The sequence below is a fragment of the Erpetoichthys calabaricus genome, chromosome 3 (assembly GCF_900747795.2).
Source record: "Erpetoichthys calabaricus chromosome 3, fErpCal1.3, whole genome shotgun sequence".
Classification (NCBI taxonomy): domain Eukaryota; kingdom Metazoa; phylum Chordata; class Cladistia; order Polypteriformes; family Polypteridae; genus Erpetoichthys; species Erpetoichthys calabaricus.
In genome coordinates this window covers 292,806,276-292,825,857 of record NC_041396.2, presented here as the reverse complement: position 1 = coordinate 292,825,857, position 19,582 = coordinate 292,806,276, and the positions used below count along the sequence as shown (strand labels likewise).

Here is a 19,582-nt window from a genome sequence, read left to right as displayed (position 1 = left end):
GCTGTGTTCTAATATTAGTTTTAGGAATGTGATTACAGCCTGCATCGGAATTTCGGCAGGAAACATGTTGCTCTCAATGTGCTGGATGCCTTTGTTTCAGATGCTGGAACAGGTTTGTAGTGCTGCTCTTTTTGTTTTAACAGCTTTTTTTTTTTTGCGTACCATGCACCGCACAGTGGTGTGTTCCACATCTGATCTCGCAAAACCAAACTATGTCCATATGACTGAAGTAACATGCCCTTGTTTTGGTATTATTGCGTCGTCTTTTGCCGTATATGTGCACTCATTAGTAGCAGCCATTTCTCTTCACCAGTGTTTGTCTGACACGTAGGTCTCTGTACATGTGCAGACTCTGAGGTCTCTAGGAAACAATGCCAACATCCAGTTGTGGTAACTAAAAGAATTACAGGTGCAGACTTGTGTAGAAGGACTTGTGAGAGAGGAAGCGTTAGAGTAGACCCGATTTTTCGATTTAAGCATTTTTCAAATCGATTAATCCAATTTTATCGCGCAGCCCTACTATGCAGTGTTACCGCCCATATCATAGTAGAAAATTCATTAAGTGGTAAATGATAAAGAGTACTTAAACTAAATGCACAATTTAACATTGGTTTTAGTTAGCACGTGCAATAAAAATTTCACTGTACTCTGTAAACTTCACAATAATGACCTTATAAAGCAACATCATGCAGTGTTTGCATAGGGTGTGTGTATAGTCTGATCATAGCCATTCTCAAAATGTTTTCTTTTTAATACTATATATGCTTTATGTGATTTCTTAAATTTATAAGAGTATTTCTGATGGCCAGAGATAATTACGCTTATGTTATTAGAAAAGGATGTGTCAAGTCTTAATGTTTTCAGGTGTATTGATAAAATTAAACCATTTAACAGTTACAAAGAAATTGTATTTCACAGTAGAATCATGGAAGTACTTCTTGTGTCATGTTGTGGAACAGTGAAACAAAGTACAGACTCATCGTTGATGCTAAAGATTTCAAAACATTTTAAAGGCATCTAAATGAGACACTGGAATGACTTAAAGCTAACCAAACAACCAAATTGGCTGAGCTGTCAAATGTCACTCTGTCATTGTGGTTAGTAATATTATGCAGATACAAATTGTGCAAAGTAGTTTGCACATTTCAGTCCATAACTATCATCTTGTTTTCTTTTTTTAAGAAATTCAGTTGTTCAGGAAAGATTTAGCTTTTCAGGCTTTCAGAGAGGGGGCTACCATAATCGTCTATTGGTGTATGGCATAAGAAAAAGCATAAATGGCAACTTTTTTTCTACTGTGGTCATCTCAAGCCACAGGTTTAACTTATAAACCAAAAAATAAAGTGTTTAACATTTCATGTAATATGGCTTGCCTAAAACAAAACCTTCTGCTCGCCCAAAAGCTCTGAAGCTGCTCTGCAGAAAATATTTACTACTTTAATATAAAAAGAAACCACAACCGGTAAAACAAAGCCTGCAAAATGTCAGCCTACAATGCACATAATTTCATGCCAGTTATTCATTGTCCCATTCAAAGCTTAAATCCCCACTTTCAGTAGCTTCTAGCTTGTTAATCACTGACCTGAAGTGCTTTGCTTGCAAAATATTTATTGAAAATAGCTCTTAAACGGCTATTGAATATCTGAAGACTTCTGTACAAAATAGTAGTTCTCTTGTCATCTTGTTCTTTAGTTAGTTGCTGTCTCAAGTGGTTTGCTTGAGCACACAACAACATTTATTTAGCACATTTTCATGCAAACAGTGAAGCTCAAAGTGCTTTAAAAGATGAAATAAAAAGGAAATTAGTATATAAAACAAGCAAGAATAGGCAATAATATTATACATTATGTAACAAAGAAAAATAATGTTGGATGATCAAGAGGTTGGGGGAAAAAACAAACTCCAGTTAGTCTGGAGAAAACAAACTGTATACTTATATTTTTATATATGTATGTATGTATATTTAATAAAAATATTAAACAGGTGGTTTCATTTTTCTTTTTAGTCACCTTGATACTGATAGCCATTTTATTTATTTTTTATTTTTTTTTAAGAAATCTCTGATGAGGACAACAGTGTTGCTGCAATGTACCAGAAAATTAGTGAGCTCCCTCATGCCAACCGGGACACTCTGGCCTTCCTAATATTGCATCTTCAGAGGTATGTTGTTAGTTACAATGCACTCAGTTTGGTTTCCCAATATTTCTTTGTTCAGGTTTTTCTGAGCTATTTTCTGTTTTTAATAAGATGTTTCAGTTGCATCTGTAAAGGTAACTTACTGAGGCATAAAATTGTACTTGGGAGTTAAATCAATTCACTTGGCTTGCTTTTTGAGAGTAGTTCATCACAATGTGTGTGGCTAGCATTGCTCCAGAAAAAAAATTACCTCAGCAAAAAATTGTGTGATTCCTTAACAGAACAGTAAAACTCTGACCTCTAATAATCAGACTGGGGAATGCATATGGCCTGCCAGTAGCTTTAGTAGAAGCAGGATTCCCATCTACAGTAGTATGCAGCATAGTAGTACTTTTGGTTGTGTGTGTTTATTTTCTTTTGGGATTTATGACTGTGCAGGGTAGTATGGTGGCACAGTGGTAGCACTTCTTTCTCATAGTAACACCACCAGAGTTTGTATCCCAGGTCCTCCCCGGATGGAGTTTGCATGTTCTCCTCATGTCTGGATGGGTTTCATGTGGGTGGTCCAGTTTCCTCCTGCAGTCCAAAGAGGCTTGCAGGTTAGGTGAATTAGCGATCCTAAATTGGCCCTAGTGTTTGTGATTGGAGTGTGTTTGTCTTACGAAGGACTAGAGTCCTGTCCAGGGTTTGTTCCTGCCTTGCACCCAATGCTGGCTGGGATAGGCTCCAGGAGAGTTCTGTGATCCTGTTCAGGATTAAGCAGGTTAGAGAATGAATGACTGATTTATGACTCTGCAGTTTTCATGTTCCAAATCTTTGTAGGTTTCCATCTGAGCCAGTAGTTTGTGCCCATAGTTTGCTTGGAATTAGGTTCTTTTAAGAACAGTAAGCGTTTCCTAGAAATGTGCATCCCTCACCCTCATTTTGACTTTGTTACACGTTTCAATATTTCCAATTTGCTTTTTTAAACAGTCTTTCTATTCTTGGGAGTTATATTAGTGGTGTTGTTAGTTTTTATAACAAGCTAGGTTTGCATATGTATGTTTTAATAGCAATATTTCATTTGAAACAAATAAGCAAATCAATCCATATATAGAAAAATGTAACAAATATTGAATCATAATGTTAGCATTAGTAAATTTGTCATTAATTACATACTGTATTTTGTTGCAACCTTTTATTTCTTCAGTTATTGATTTCATTGACCCCCGCACGCTACATGTAATACAACTTGAAATTAAAACTAGCATTTTCTACAGTCAAAGTTGAGAGGATGAGATCTTGCGAGTATTTAGATTAATGAATGAACGTTTGGGTGATGGAGAGTCACGGCTTTGCACATTTGAAATGCATTTTAGCCACAGCATTGCCACATAATGCAAAGTGTGTGCTGAAATCTGTGACACTGCATGTCTATGGTGGACACAAGTGCAAGAAAAAGTTGTCCAGAATAGCTGCAGAAAGACTCTACACTAACTCAAGAACCCAGAATTGTTCACCTCTCAGGAGTCTGCATCTGATGTGTGCTGTCTGTCTATAAAAGTGACACTGATGGCCAAAGATTTTGTACCTTCTACAGACAATTCACCAATCAAAACACAGTACTCACTAGAGCCCACACTCTCAACTTTGACGGGTGCAGTGTCAGTTTTAATTTCAGGCTGTATTTCATGTTGTGTGCAATGTCACTGGAATAAATGTATAAAAAATTAAATACATAAACAAGCAACAAAAGCATTTCATGACACATTTAATCATTTATGTTCTCATATCTTTGTTTTTACTTATTGTCACATGCAACAATATTTTTATTTGCATATTTGATTTTGTCTTTGTTCATATATAATACATACTGGATGTGTTTATTAAATGATCATGTGAAATGTGTGTGTATATAATACGCACATTATGTTCAGATTTTAATGTTACATTAGTAATTGCCACATTCTTTTGACAGTACAAAAATATTCTGTTAGATTTATTTATCCATCCCTTTGTTTTCTATTAACCACTTATGCCCTGAGGGGTTTTTGGCATTTTTGTGCTTAAATTACATACCCAAAAATAAATTGCTATTAATTTGTTCATGTAATAAAGGAGCTGCAAATGGCTAAAGAGTCGTGAGTACAACACTCTAAAATTTTAAAAGAAATTCTTTATATGAATATTTGTGAAAACACAAAAAAACTGTCATTTTATGAATTTGTTTCCAAAAAAACTGCATTCTGCAGTAAGTAAACAAGATGTTTTATAATGCACAGCCCTGGACTCAATTTTCTTTTGTGCCCCAATGTGTCAGTTATCACTGTGCCAAGTTTAGATAGCATATCCCATCGCATTGCAATATTTTTCTGTTTGGCACAAGGCGTCACCCTTTTTGGAAACATTTGCTGTCCCATTTTGGAAGCACTTGGTCTGTTGCACCTCAACAATCTCAAAACAAGTATTGAAGTTGCAGTTATATTTTTATTTTAGAGATTCTGTTTTTTGTGCTGTAATTCACACACCTTCTCCTGACTTCTGTTGCAGTTGCCCCAGAAAGATTTAGTGCTTTTTCATTTTATTTGTTGTTGCTTTTGTCTTGCATATCATATCTGAAATAAACTAAGTACATACGTATGTTTCCATACCAGTTTCTTCCAGTGCTGGGGCGGCAATGTCTTGCCTGTCAGCCCTGGGCAAGGCACACCCCTACACCTAAACCATCCACAATGGCGCCAATCTAGAGTATCCAATCCACCTAAACAGCATATTTTTGGCATGCAAGTCAAAAACTGACCTACTCAAAACAACATAGTGGAACAGTGACATTCAATCAAACAGGGTGGGAGATGGAGGTTTCCATGTGAAACCGTGAGCAATAGCGTGATGTGGCTCGGCATGATTCAGTGACATGTGATTGAAAAGTGGTCCCTACGTGAAACAGCAAGCAGCAGCATAGCGTTTCGCGACACATACATTCCAACGAAGAGCAGTCACTTGAGAAACTGGACAGGCACTGTTTAAAAAACTAACATAGGCAGGACGTGCTGCAGAAAGTGTTTATGGTAACTGAACACATGACACTTGAGCTGTAAAACTTCATTATACGTTCACTAGCATTCTGTAACTTTTCTAGGACTTCTTCATCCATGGTTCCCCCCAAAGAAGATATTTCCCTAGTATAAACTTCACCTCTTATTGTGCATCAACCAAACAATTTCCATGCGCACTCACAGAAGCTTATGCATAAAGATGTGAGCTGCCATACACAATTTTCTGCCTTTTACGCACAGCTGTGACATGTAATATGAATGACCAACCATAGACAATTATACATTATTTGAATGCTCTGAACCTCACCTATGCAATGGTAATGAGCCTTTCACTGTACGTGGCTCAAAATAAGTGGAATGTTTAATAAAAGCAGGTTCACTCCACTCCACTCCACTGCTCACCTGGCATTTACATGCTCAAATTTCATTTTTAACTAATGAAAAAGGGAAGACAAAATGGAAATGTATGGTTTATTTGAAAGAAGACACCCTTGGTTATGTAAAAATGCCTTTATTTCTATTGATTGACGTGTGAGTTTATTGCAGGAGACACAAACAGCTTTGAAATATGGTGTGCACAAGTGGTTTATTTTCTTTGGCTAGACATTGTGTAATGCTTTTCAGAGTCTTCCCATATGTGGTTTTGACTGGCTGATTTTTACATACTGTTTAGTTATTTTGAAGTAACATGACTTCTTCCTGAATTCTGTTTTCTTTATTTTTATTTTTATTTAAACCTGTTTTAAGGGTTGTTTGTTTCTCTTTTCTTTTACTAATTTACATTTAATGATACACAAATTATAAACCTAATGATGTACAGAAGAAAATACTGCTATATTGAGATTCATAAATCACCACTGAAGTTTGAATAATTAGCATTGTCTTCGGGGCAAGTATATTTTTGAAACTGGGTTTTGAAGGAGAACTTGTCTCCCTGAATGTGTTGTTTAACTGGGATTTTTGTCTGTGTTTCCCTGTTTTATCTCTCTCTCTCTAGAGTGGCTCTGAACCCAGAGACCAAAATGGATATTTCAAATCTGTCTAAGGTGTTTGGACCTACACTAGTTGGCCATGCTGTCCCTGATCCTGATCCCGTGACTCTATTGCAAGACACGAGAAGGCAGCCAAAGGTAACACCGCCATGTGCGCATAATGAAATTTTATTTCCATTACATACAGTACATTCAGAAAGTATTCAGACGCCTTCATTTTTTTAATATATTTTGTTCTGTTTCTGCCTTATGGTAAAATTGTTTAAAATAATTTTTCCTCAGTAAACCAGAATGATAAAGCAAAGGCAGCATTTCAGGAATTTTGCAAATTTATTAGAAATAAAAAACTGAAATATTACTGACACAAGCATTCGGACTCTATACTCAGTCCTTCACTGAAGCACCTTTGACAGAGATTCCAGCTTAAAGTTATCTTCAGTTTAATGCAAGAAGCTTTACTCACCTGGATTTTTTTTTCTGCAGTTATTCTCTGCAGATCCTCTCAAACTGTCAGGTTGGATGGAGACTCACTTGACATCCATTTTCAAATCTGTCGATTGGGTTCAAATCTGGCCTCTAGCTGGGCAACTCAAAGAAATTCTCAATTGTCAGTAAGCCACTGCTGTGTTGTCCTTGTTTAAAAGTGAGCCTTCCATCCTGTGCATAGTCCAGGGTGCTCTGGAGCAGGTTTTCATTAAGGATATCTCTTTATTTTAGTTACTTTGGTTTATTCAGCTTTCCCTCAACTCTGATTAGACTTTTAGACCTTGATGATGCTGCCACTACCACACTTTACAGTTGGAATGGTATTGCACAGATGATAAGTGCCTTGTTTCCTTCAGACATGATGCTTAATATTGAGTTCAAACAGTTCAATTTTGGTTTCATCAGAACAAAGAATCGTGTTTCTCAAAGTCTGAGAGTCCTTTAGTTTCCTTTTTGCAGGCTCCAAGCATGCTTTCATGTATCGTCTGGCCACACTGCCGTAAAGTCCATATTTGTGGACTGTTGCAGTGGTGGTTGCCATTCTGGAAGATTGTCCCATCTCTACATAGGTTCTCTGGAGCACAGCCAGAGTAACCAATGGCCTCTTGATCACCTCACTTACCAACACCCTTCTCCCATGATGGCTCATTTTTTCCTGGTAGCTAGTTCTAGAAAGAGTCCTGGTTGTTCCAAACCTCTTCCATTTAAGAATTATGGAGGTTGCTCTTGAACATTTGATAATGTAGCCATTTTTAATAGTCCCCTGTGCCACAACACAATCCAGTCTGTAAGCTCTGACCTCATAGCTTGGTTTGTGTTTAACTGTTGGACCCTCAATAAACAGGTGTGTGCCTTTCCTAATCAGTCCTGTCAATTAAATTGACCACTGGTGGACTCCCTGCATCCAGCTTGGGGTGATCATTTTCCCCTGGAATGTGCTGCTTGATGCAGAACAGATTAAAGTCAATACCATCCCTTTTGTAACCATCGCGGAAACAATTACAAGAGAGAAGTATGGTACAAAAAGATGTATGTATTTAACTTGCTTTAAAAGATAACATTCATTTCCAATAATACAATGTATAATCGGGTATACATACATATTCAGGCTGGAGAGCAGCCAAGGGACATTTCAGCCAAGTGGGGGAATACTGCCAACCAGATGTCCCATCCAACGTGAATGTCAGCAGCCTGAAAAGGCGCTTCTGACTTCAGGGTGGATCCTTGTCAGTTTTTACTACTCACATATTTACATCTTCATAAGATTCTTTTCAGATATGGGCAACTACCAGACGAAGTGTCTGGTTATTAATACCTTCACCTGTTCTGATCTTTTATCACAGACTGTGGTTTTTAACCATATTGGTCAAGCATACGTCTGCACTTTTAAAATAACCTGCTTGTGTGTACTTCACATGTTTTCTGTCCATCTCTCTAGCCTGCGCCTTCCATCTCTCTGGCAATCTCTCTCTTTCTCTGTCTCTCTCAGCTGAATTGCATGGCTTTGAAATAAATCTCACAGATTATCTTCTTTTGGTTGCTTCTGTTAGGGGTAACCACAGCGGATCATCTTCTTCCATATCTTTTTGTCCTCTGCATCTTATTCTGTTACACCCATCACCTGCATGTCCTCTCTCACCACATCCATAGGCCGCCGCCTTTTTCTCTTGCCTGGCAGCTCTATCCTTAGCATCCATCTCCCAATATACTCCGCATCTCTCCTCTGCACTTGACCAAACCAATGCAATAGCTGGTCACACTACCGTCATGTAGACATTCCCTTTCACTCTTGCTGATATCTGTCTGTCACAAATTACTCCTGACACTCTTCTCCACCCATTACACCCTGCCTGCACTCTTTTTCACCTCTCCCACAATCCCCATTACTCTGTACTGTTAATCCCAAGTATTTAAACTCATCCACCTTCGCCAACTCTACTCCCTGCATCCTCACCGTTCCACTGACCTCCCTCTCATTTACACACATGTATTCTGTCTTGTTCCTACTGACTTTCATTCCTCTCCTCTCTAGAGCAGATCTCCATCTCTCCAGGGTCTCCTCAACCTGCTCCCTACTATCGCCACAGATCACAATGTCATCAGCAAACATCATAGTCCACGGGGACTCCTGTCTAATCTCGTCTGTCAACCTGTCCATCACCATTGCAAATAAAACAGGGCTCAGAGCCGATCCCTGATGTAATCCCACCTTCACCTTGAATGCATCCGTCACTTCTACTGCAGACCTCACCACGGTCACACTTCCCTCGTACATATCCTGTACAACTCTAACAAACTTCACAGATTATACTGGCACAAAATAACCTTCTTGCTACAACTCCAAACATCTCAGTGATGATCAATACAGTAGGGTACACCTGAGCCAGTTTTCAAATGTCAAAGCAAAGGTCTGAATACTTGTCAACGTGATATCTGTTTTACTTTTAATCAGTTTGCAGAAGTTATTGGTATCCTGTTTTCAGTTTCTTATTCATTGGTATTGAGTGTTGTTTGATGAAGGAAAAAATTAATTTAAACAATCTTGTATATAAACTTCTACACATGGAAGTTTGTGTGTCTGTCCGGCCCGGGAGTGAGAGGTGGAGTTGGGGTAAGGGCTCCATCTCCGAGGATACACAAGCGAGGCCAACACATTGGCAAAGCAAAACCTCCAAAGAGTCACTCGCTTAGCGGCTAATACAGAAGTGAGACTAGCACATCAGCAAAAGGAAACCTGAGAAGAAAGACAGTCACTTAGCCACTAATGCACAAAGAAAGACACCCAAAGTAGTTCCTTCTAATTACCTAACATCTCTATATTTCAGTGTTTATTTTTTTTCTTTTTCTGATGATTTCAATACTTACCACGACCCCGTGCTTTTTACAGCACAGGCTTACACAGCTAGTTTTAGTATAAGGCTACACAACAAATATGAACAACGTGATTAGGCCTGAACATGTTCTAAAAGGACTGTGTCTGATACTGACTTTTGCATACATATATGTGCAGTCAATGTTCAGGTGCGCCTCATCTAGTGCTTGTTCATTTATACTATGTCTGTACTCTCCCTGCTTATCTCAGATGACCACCATTGAAGAAGGTGTTACATGATCCGCCATTACAAACTTGATGGATTTTTTGTTTATGTAAATGTTAGCTAGACTGGCTGAATTGCATTCCTTGCTTGGCGTGTACACTAAGTGGTTCACCATTGATATTTTGCAGGGTTTGGATTATAGAACTAATGCCAAGTGCAAGAGCATTAGGTTTAGAGTTAATATGGATTAGATGCCTTGGCCAAGTGAACAGTAACTGGATAACCACTGCCTTGGGTAAAAAGTGTTTAGTTAAGTTATTTGAGTAAGCACCTTGTACAGTGGACACATCCTGTTAAAGTGATTTGTGTGCATGTGTTTATACATATACACCCAGATGTGAACAAAATCAAATCTGGCATTTAATCTTTTCACAATGTCTATTAAATGCCATTTTGTGAAGTGGTCTGTTACATTAATGATTTAGACTATTTGATTACCCGGCATTGCTTCAGAAATGTTTCAGTAGATTTCAGAGCTCTATTTTTGTCCAATAATGTTTTTGCTGAAAGGGTAAAATTTGCCTTAAAAAAAAAAAAAAAAAGGAACTTTTAAGTTCCAGTGTATTTCATTACCAGTATAATCTTTAGCTGAAAAGTACATCATAGCCAATACTACAGTTCTCTTAATTTTTAACATATTCTAAAAAGATTGTATTCTTTGCTGCTGACATCTGAACAATGTTAATTGTTAGTTGCCACAAGGTAGGATTTCAGTATCTTACTGTAGTCAATACAAATAAAGATATTTACATTCATAAAATGAAAGATATTGTCTAAAGAGCTGTGCCTGGTAATTACGTTGATCTGTTTTCTGTATCTGGTCTAGAGAACAAGAGCAAACACAAAGATTTTGTCAGAATAAATCAAAATAAAGGCAATTTGTTTGCGAAAGGTAGCTTCACAATTCAACACACTACCAAATTGACCATTCCTCTTACATTGTTAGAGACAGCTGTCAACCCTCAAGCACTTCTGGTATGATGGATCTTGTAGGGGAACGATAAAAGGGGGAAGAGATTAGCCTTGCTTAGGAGTTCCTTATTTCTGCCTGCTGTTGTCTCCAAATAGCTGCATGCACTTTGATTTTAGCATGAGCAGATTGAACATTATACAGAAAAAGAAACTCATCACTACTGTTATTAAATATTTATAGAAACAGTACACAGGATGAAGTTAACAGTAACATGGGGAGCTGCTTGTTTTTATCTGGGTTAATTTTTAACATAATGGCTGCATCTGCAAAGGAGATAATTAATCATGTTAAGTCCGTACTGCAGGTAAGTTGCAAGTACGATGTTTTGACCGTGAAGCAGCAGAAGAATGACAACTAATATTTCCTTTCCCACTCAAATAATATGTACCGTATTAATGATGCCACCCAAGGTTGGTTCCTGCATTTTCCACATTTAAAAAAAAGAGAGAAGCCTTCACAAGCATGTTTAATTGCCCTTGTCTGTGTGGTTTTGATGCATTTGGTAGTTTATCCTAGTGTGTCTGGCTGTTCTGTACATGATAAGCATGCTACTTGCTTGAAGCTTAAGCACAAGTGTGTGTCCTGGACAGTTATACCAGCAGTAATCCAACTAGTGGAGGTGTCCATTCTTCACCTACACAGGGTTACTGAATTTTTCATGTTTTATAGTAATTTCAGTGCTATCTCTCAATTTTACTTTGGGCCCTTAGGCATCTAGTTTTCAATATTTCAAGTAAATAAAACCTAGTTAAGGAGTGTATGTAATATATCAGAGCTTGCAAGGAAGTGCGGCACTAAACTGTAAGTACATAATTACATTTTAGTTATGGTGGCACAAATGAACATTTTGCTGCTGCTGCCCTTTGAACATCACAAAATTGGCAGTGGGAGAAGGCAGTTTGTGTATGTCACTGCCTGCTGTCTCAAAGTCTGGCTCTCTGCCATATAGTACTATTGAAGCAGATGCTGATAGGGAAAATAGTGAAACTAGAACTGAATTGGGTGATTTTCTGTGGTATTACAGAAATATGGAGGATAAGTACCAATCTTTATCGCATCTTGTTTATTTTGGCATTACAATTTGTTTTTAAGCTGAAGTTAATGCCCTTTCAACTAAAAACCCCTCTTTACTAATAGGATTTTGTAGTTCACTGATACTGAAACAGTGCAGTACCAGCAGTTCAGTATTTTGGTGCTGGAAGTAAACAGTAGGTTTAAAAGAACTTGTGCTCAGCACTTCATTCCTCTGCTCCCCAAAACGCACTGGAATATTCAAAAAAGGGAACTGTGGAGTGCAGCAAGGTAGTGAGATTTTACCCTGTACAGGGTAAAATGAGGCAATTATTGTGGAAGCATCTGTTAAATGTTTCTGTACCGGCAGTAAGGTCGGGAAGCTGGTATAGATACCAAAGCCAAAATTAGTTCCAATTCAACACTACCTATGTACATTGCTCTGTTGTATACATTTATGCATTATTCACTAGCGTATCCTGTTTAACCATCCTGTTTTTAAGTTTCTACCTTATTTTCTGTGTATTTTGTAATTAGTATAATCTATACTAATATAATTTTAATTGAGAATTATTATTATAAGTGTCTGCTCTTGATGAACGCTATACCAAAAAAAGTTGTATTGTAAAAAACATCTTACTTGCTTAATATGGTAACAGACATCCGCAATTTTAATACGGAGGATTAATCCCATCATGTACATCCTATATGCAAAATACTCAAGGCCAAATCTAACATTTTTTATGCCTAGCGCAGGAGAGAATATATCAGAAAACAGCTACCCCTACATTTTCTTGTACCTCTCTGTTAGTCACAATTATATATTCTGCTTTGCATGTCTCTTGAAACAGTCTTGCCTCTTTATCAAAACCTGAAAAAAACGGCCAATAGTAGCTATAGGACCGAAATCAGCATTGAGTGGGTCGTAAATTAGAGTGAAAGCAGCAGTCAAGACACAGGCAAAAATTTGTAGCTAGAGCAAAGTACATCCATTTACATCATTGTTAACATGTGTCACAACTGGACCACTTACCAAAAAAAAAAAGTGTAAATGTGCTAGTGATGGGTCTCTCAGTTCACATTTGTAGTTGGTCAGAAACAAACAGCTGTCATATTTAATACGAATATCATCCCATATCAGGAAAAGATTAACAGGGCATTGGCAGAAGTGGGAATTGTAGCCAGCTCTGACTCCTGTGCAGCTTTAAAAAGTGGGTGCAGTGGCACGAGTGAGGTCACACTCCAAACTCCATCATGAGGCTGTCGCATCTTTGGCATTGTGCTAAAACAGTACACTTCTGTATGGCAGTGTGCAATGAAACCTTTTCACATTTTCATTTTCGGTCATTATGTGCAGCCAGTTTCTATTAAACATGAGTGAACACTAAGGGCATTTTTAAATGCCAGGTGTAAATGTTATCCAGCTCAATTATGTACAGATGCAATCTGTATATAAAAAAGTAATGGTCATCGCAGGCTGTATGCAGCATGTTTTGAACCCTGATAAAATGGGTCACTTTAAAAATGTCCAAGGTTCAGATCCATCTGAGCATTGAATTCAAAACCTGTGCCCAACATTGTATACTAAAACCATAAGAAATATATCAGGTATGTCTTTAAAAAGTGTACTTTGGACAGTGTTGCCATGATATCTGAGAGTGAGGCAGAGACAGAGACCCTTGCATCGCAAGCTTACCTCAACACCTGTACACCTCCTATCCATGCAATTAACCAATCATATGTCGGTAGTATAATATGTAAAATCGCATCGATACAAGTCAGGAGCTGAAGCTAATGTTCACATCAAACGTCAGATGGGGAAAAATGTGACCTTAATGATTTTGACAGTGGCGTAATTGTTGGTGCCAGATTGGGCTGATTTGAGTATTTCTGTAACCGCTGATCTCTTGGGATTTTCTCACACAGCAACCTCAAGAGTTTACAGAGAATAGTACAAAAAGCATGTAGCTGGTGACAGTTCTGTGGTTGGAAATGCTTTTATGCTGAGAGAAGTTAGAGGAGAATGGCCAGATGGCTAACAGAAAGGCTGTTAACTCAGATAACCACTCTGTACAAATGTGGTGAGCAGAAAAGCATCTCAAATGCACAACATGTTGAACCTTGGGGCAGATGGACTACAACAACAGATGACCACATGAGGTTCCACTGTCCGCCAAGAACAGAAAGTTAAAGCTGTAGTGGGCACTGCCTCACCAAAATTGGACTGTTAAAGACACGGTAAAAAATTTAGCTTAATCTGACGAATCTCGATTCTTCTGAGGCACACAGATTGATAGGTCCAGAATTTGGAGCCATCGGCATGAATCCACGCACCCAACCTGCTTTGTATCAATAGTCCAGGCTGGTGTTGGTATAATGGTGTGGGGAATGTACCAATGAATTATCACTTGAATGCCACAACCTATTTGAAAATTTGTTGCTGACCACGTGCACCCCTTTATGGCCACACTGGATGTGAATTTAATGAAGCACCTTTGGGATATTCTAGAACAGGAGGCTCTCGGCATGAAAGTGCAGTTGACAAATTGGCAGAAACTGTGATGCAATCATGTCAAGATGGACCAGAATCTCAAATGAATGTTTGCAACATCTTGTAGAATCCGTGCCATGAAGAACTGGGGCTGTTTTGAGAGCAAAAGAAAGCCCTGCCCAGTATTTGTATGGTGGTCCTAAGAATTTTCTCAGTGAGTGGATTATTTTAAGGACAAAGGCATGCAAAGCTCTAACAGGTTGAATACTATACAACCAGTACAGACAACAAAAGAGTGACAAACATTACGTTTAAGGAAGGTGTTGCCCAATTTATAATGCCATTTCCTCTTTATTTTCCCAGAATATTGTATAAACTTTGGAATTAAGTTTCTTTTATCTGAAATGATTTAAAGATTTTCAGATAGTAAATAATGCATATCATAGTAAAAGTTCAGTCAAGCATATTTTTATATCATTTAAGTTTTTGTGTTTGATAATACATATATTGCATGCTTGGGTACCTTTTCTTGCAGTGCTGGTTTACAACCACATGATACTTACATTCATGTAAATAAACTCCACAGAAACAGCTGCTTCTCATCTATTATGGCCTTTTCAGTTAATGTTAAAAATATTACCCATACTTAACACCTCCTTTCATTGCTCAGAAATGGTGATGGGAAAACAATCCTAGTATAAAACTGGCATTAATAGAGTTGCTGAGAATAAATGGATGCTTTTGGCACAAGCAGTTCGGTATTATGTATGCTGTAATTCTGTATTTAAATAAACAAAAGAAAAATCTTGACATTGTATATTTCTTATAATAGACTGAAACTGTGCAATCTCAAAGCAGTAGATATTCATTAAATAAGACAAGTCCATATCATCAGTCTAAAAGTAGTGGCTATTCAGTTACATAATGTATAGACTTGGCACATTTAATGAATATTTACTGCTTTCAGATTGTACGGTTTCAGTCTACTAGAAGAAATCTATGATGTATTATTTAAGATTTGTCTTTTGTTTCTAATTTTTTATATGTTTATCAGTTTGAACTGCTTGTGCCAATAGTAGGAAAGCCATCTTGATACCCCCATTTGAAACATGCACTTGTGCTTGTGATCGGCATGCCTCTCTTAAACTGTTAATTGAACCCCTTTAAATCACACCCTCACAACCATGCTTTTGCGTCCTGTTTGGCCACTGTAGATCACGAGTGATGGTCTATTTTTAAATCTTGTATATCCTCTGTTTCACAATCTGTAGAACATGGCTCTATGAAATTGTTTGGCCATATTTTGGATATTCAACTCCAGCCTCCTGCATTCCAGTTCTGAAGGCTGGGTTTCAGTAAATGGACTGCTTAATCATTTAGTCATCATATCAAGCCCAATTTCTATCTTGTTTAAAATGCAAACCTATCAGTACGTGTCTATAAATCTGGCCTCTTGCAGCATGTGGGCTTTGCTGGGCAAAACACAAGTCTTGTGTGGAACAGTATTGATGCAGGAGTACTGAAAGTCCTGCTTGCATTTATTTTTTCTATACAAATGAAAGTAATCAATATTTACATAAAAAAAACATTTAGTTATTAGGTATTGTCTGTGGATTGTTTTTGCTGCCAAAATGAGGTTAAGCCACCGCCATGAAGCTCGGTCAACTCCATCTTGATTTGTAATGCTGCTCAACGCAGAGGTGCTGCATGTTTTTGTTTCTGGTTCAGTTCATATTCTACAAATGAATAAAATTTTTTATAATTCCTTCTTTTTGTTCATAAAGAGCTCATTGTCTGTCTAACTCATGCTGCTAAATGCAAGCTGTATGGCTTACTCTCACTAGAAATGCTGTACGAAATTGTCAGTGCGGTCTTAATTCCTGTTTTACACAGTTGTCACTATCAACCGTTTTGACATGTTAATTTTGATTGTACATTTACTTGAAACTGGGGGGGGGGAGGCTTTTCGACCTCTCATTATAGTGCAGAACACAGTCCCTCAGTAGGCCTCCTTTGGGAGCAGTTAGAGAGTGCAATAAAAAAATACAGTAAATGTTTTTAAAAAAAATGATTACAGTAAAAGACACAGTGCCATTAATCCCCCTCAAAATACTCCCCCTCACTTCAAACACACTTATCCCATCATCCTTGCCACTTTCTGAAGCAGTTCTGGAAGTCCTCTTTCATGAGTGTCTTTAAATGCGCTGTCATGGCTGCCTCGATGTCCTGCGTGTCAATCAAGATCCAACATCAAGGTGTAGATGATTGTGTTTTATGACCTTGATGGAATTGTGCAAGCTGGGTTTGTACCTGGGAATGCTACAGTGAACTCTGAATATTATAAGGGCTTGTGAGAGTTTTAAGAAATGATGCGAGTAGAAAATGACCTGAGAAATGGGCAGACGCTTTCATCCTCCATCATGACAACTCCGTGTCACACATTGCTTCTGGTACGGCAATTTCTGTCAAATAAAAATATTACTGTGTGTCCTTATTCACCACATCTGGCACCGTGCAACTTCTGGCTCTTCCCCAAAGTCAAAATGACCATGAAAGGTAAACGTGTTGATTTGAGTCAGGACATCGACTTCCAGAACTGCTTCAGAAAGTGGCAAGAACGATGAGATAAGCTTATTCAAAGCAAGGGTAGTTGTTTTGAGGGGGACTAATGGCAATGTGTCTATTACTGTAATCATTTTTGCCTTATTTAAACATGCACTGTATTTTTTGATTACACCTTGTATGTGCTGGCAGTATTTTAGTAACACTCGGCGGAGTGGTGGCTCTGAGGCTAGGGATCTGCACTGGCAATCGGAAGGTTGCCGGTTCGAATCCCGTAAATGCCAATAGGGACTCTGCTCTGCTGGGCCCTTGAGCAAGGCCCTTAACCTGCAATTGCTGAGCGCTTTGAGTAGTGAGAAAAGCGCTATATAAATGTAAAGAATTATTTCTTTGCGAATGACATTGAGCTGTTGTGTTGACTTTCTCTTGTTTTTTTGTTATAGGTGATGGAACGTCTGCTTGGCCTTCCAGCTGAATACTGGAACCAGTACATGATGGTGGAGCAGGAAAACATGAACCCAGGCAATATCATTGAAAACTCCAATGCTTACTCCACTCCTGATGTTAAAGGTGAGAGGCAGTGATGTATCTCTGGAGCTGAGTTTGAGGAGGAGAGGCTAACTCTCATCACTGGAGCACAAGATAGCATAGTGGATGGTTTTTCTTTAATGGTCTCCTGCTGTTTCTCCTTCAGTGAGTATGCTTGGGCCGCTGACCACTCCAGAGCACCAAATGTCGAAAACGCCGTCTTCCAGTTCGATTTCGCAGAGAATGAAAAGCACACTAAGCAGAACAACTCCAAAGTGAGTCAGGCCAAAGTTTTTAATCCATAAGTCTCTGCTTTTCTCATCATGTCCTCGCTAGAGAAGTTAATCACTTCATTCACTTGCATTACAGGTTTGGAAGCAAGAGCAAGTCTGCCGCCAACTTCCGTCAGGGACCTTTCTTTGCTTCGCCACAACTTAAGTGATGAGCAGCTAAGGACCGGCATCTGAGGCATGTTCTGCCAATCAACAGAAGCATTTGTGTTTTTAATTTGGTTGTGCAATATCTTGACAACCTACACCCATTACCAAAGCCCCTAACTAAATAGGAGGCTAATTTTTTTTTTTTTACAACTATTGCTGCTTTTACTGTTCTTAAATTTTAATTCAGGCTTTCCAAAATTACCATTTTTTTTTTTTATTACAGCGGTATCCAAAGTGTTACAAGTAAACTAACGAGCATGGCTGTATCGTGAAAAAAGTTCACAAAGATCTGCTAGGTGGTCTCTATCTGCCCCCAACTGGAGAACACAAGAAAGTGCAGGCAATTATAGCACTACACTGCTAGTGGGGCACATCATTTCTAATATAAATAGTGCTGTAAATATTTCAGCAGCATCATTTGTGGCTGGATTAATGGAGGAGAAGCCATTGCAAATACTCCCCTGGTTAAATTTTTTATTTTTATCATCTTTTATAAGAAAGGTTTGGTGCTTTTCAGCACCCTCCTGTTCAGTTTTACTGCTTTATTCAGATAACTTATTATACTCTTAATAGATAATCCTGCTTCATGTATGCATGCAACACCATTTGGGATTAGAGGATGAAGTGACATTTTTAAGTTTAAAAATTTTTTTATGATGGATTATGGGAATCCTGCAGTCATTTCATGTTCATGTTGGAAGAGTGGGACACTATTGTGAGAAGGAGTCCAACTGATGATGATAAAGATATTAGTGGGTTTTATTTTCTTTTTTACAAAATGTTTTGTAGCTAGTATGCTGTCGAGCAGCTTTGAACAGTAGACCTGCAGGTTTCAAGCCAGTGAGTGGTACTTTATTTATTTTCTCTTCCTCTTTTACCCATCAGCACTTTGTAACTTTGGCATACTTGATGCCATTTTATAAGTGTTCATTTCAGTGTTTACAGTGTGTACTTCTGTTGCTTTTCATCCCTTATATATAAACAACACTAAAAACACATGTTCTTTGATGGTATTTTTTTATAATAATTTTTTTTTCTTCTTCATTCAGTTTTCAGAGAAATTTAACATTGGCAAAACAACAGCTTTTAAAGGGTAAGTGTGGTATTTTTCAAGTCAATTATTCTTCACGCTATATTACTTTGCCACAAGAGATTGTGTTCTAAAGTGAAGCATTTATTATACATTTAAAAAAAAATACCTAGCCTGTTCTTGCATTTAAGATAGAGCTGGTCAGAACATGAAAACAAAAGCCTTGCAACTTACTGAATGTGTCCACTTTGAAACAAATGAAGAAAATGTGCCTTCCATGTTTCTGAGGCATTTTTGTGTTAACAAAAATAAAGCGAAAGGAAGAAATTTTAGGAAAGGGTTTTTCGTTATCTCAAGAAAATAGTATATGTTTCCTCTTGGGGTGTCTGCCAGAAGCTGTCCTCAACGGGTGGAGTATTGTTTTCCAGAAGTGCACCACGAATAGCCTCACCATAACTTCAACTTGTACTTTAGTCTCTCCAATCCTTTGTCATCAGTGGTTTATTTTCTGTCGTGGCTTGTAACAAAGTGTGCCAATTGTCTGATAAAGAAAACAATCCTATGAAATATTCTAAGTATGCATCTGCTGCTAAACCATTGTGACTGCATGCGATTCAAAATGTGTGTCTATGGCACATGTGTAAGTATATCCTTTTTTTAATTAAACTTATGCCATATAGTACTTGGAAGCCCAAATCAATGACAGGTTGGACTGGATTCGTAACACTGAAGAACTGTGCTCTTTTGATTAGGAGACTGCATTCCTTTAATGTAGGCAGTGACATCATCTACGACAATGT

The 19,582-nt window shown here is 38.0% G+C and overlaps 1 protein-coding gene across 1 annotated transcript in view; it reads left to right on the top strand.

Annotated features, from left to right (window-relative positions):
* Positions 1–18,788, top strand: part of racgap1 (Rac GTPase activating protein 1) — a 79,223-nt gene extending 60,435 nt beyond the window's left edge. Inside the window, exons 13-17 of the mRNA XM_028798538.2 lie at positions 2,055–2,160; positions 6,169–6,301; positions 17,228–17,354; positions 17,479–17,587; positions 17,682–18,788. Of these exons, the coding sequence (XP_028654371.1) occupies positions 2,055–2,160; positions 6,169–6,301; positions 17,228–17,354; positions 17,479–17,587; positions 17,682–17,754 (548 nt within the window). The 3' untranslated portion in view covers positions 17,755–18,788. The remainder of the gene's footprint in view (positions 1–2,054; positions 2,161–6,168; positions 6,302–17,227; positions 17,355–17,478; positions 17,588–17,681) is intronic.
* The last annotated feature ends 794 nt before the right edge of the window (positions 18,789–19,582 follow it).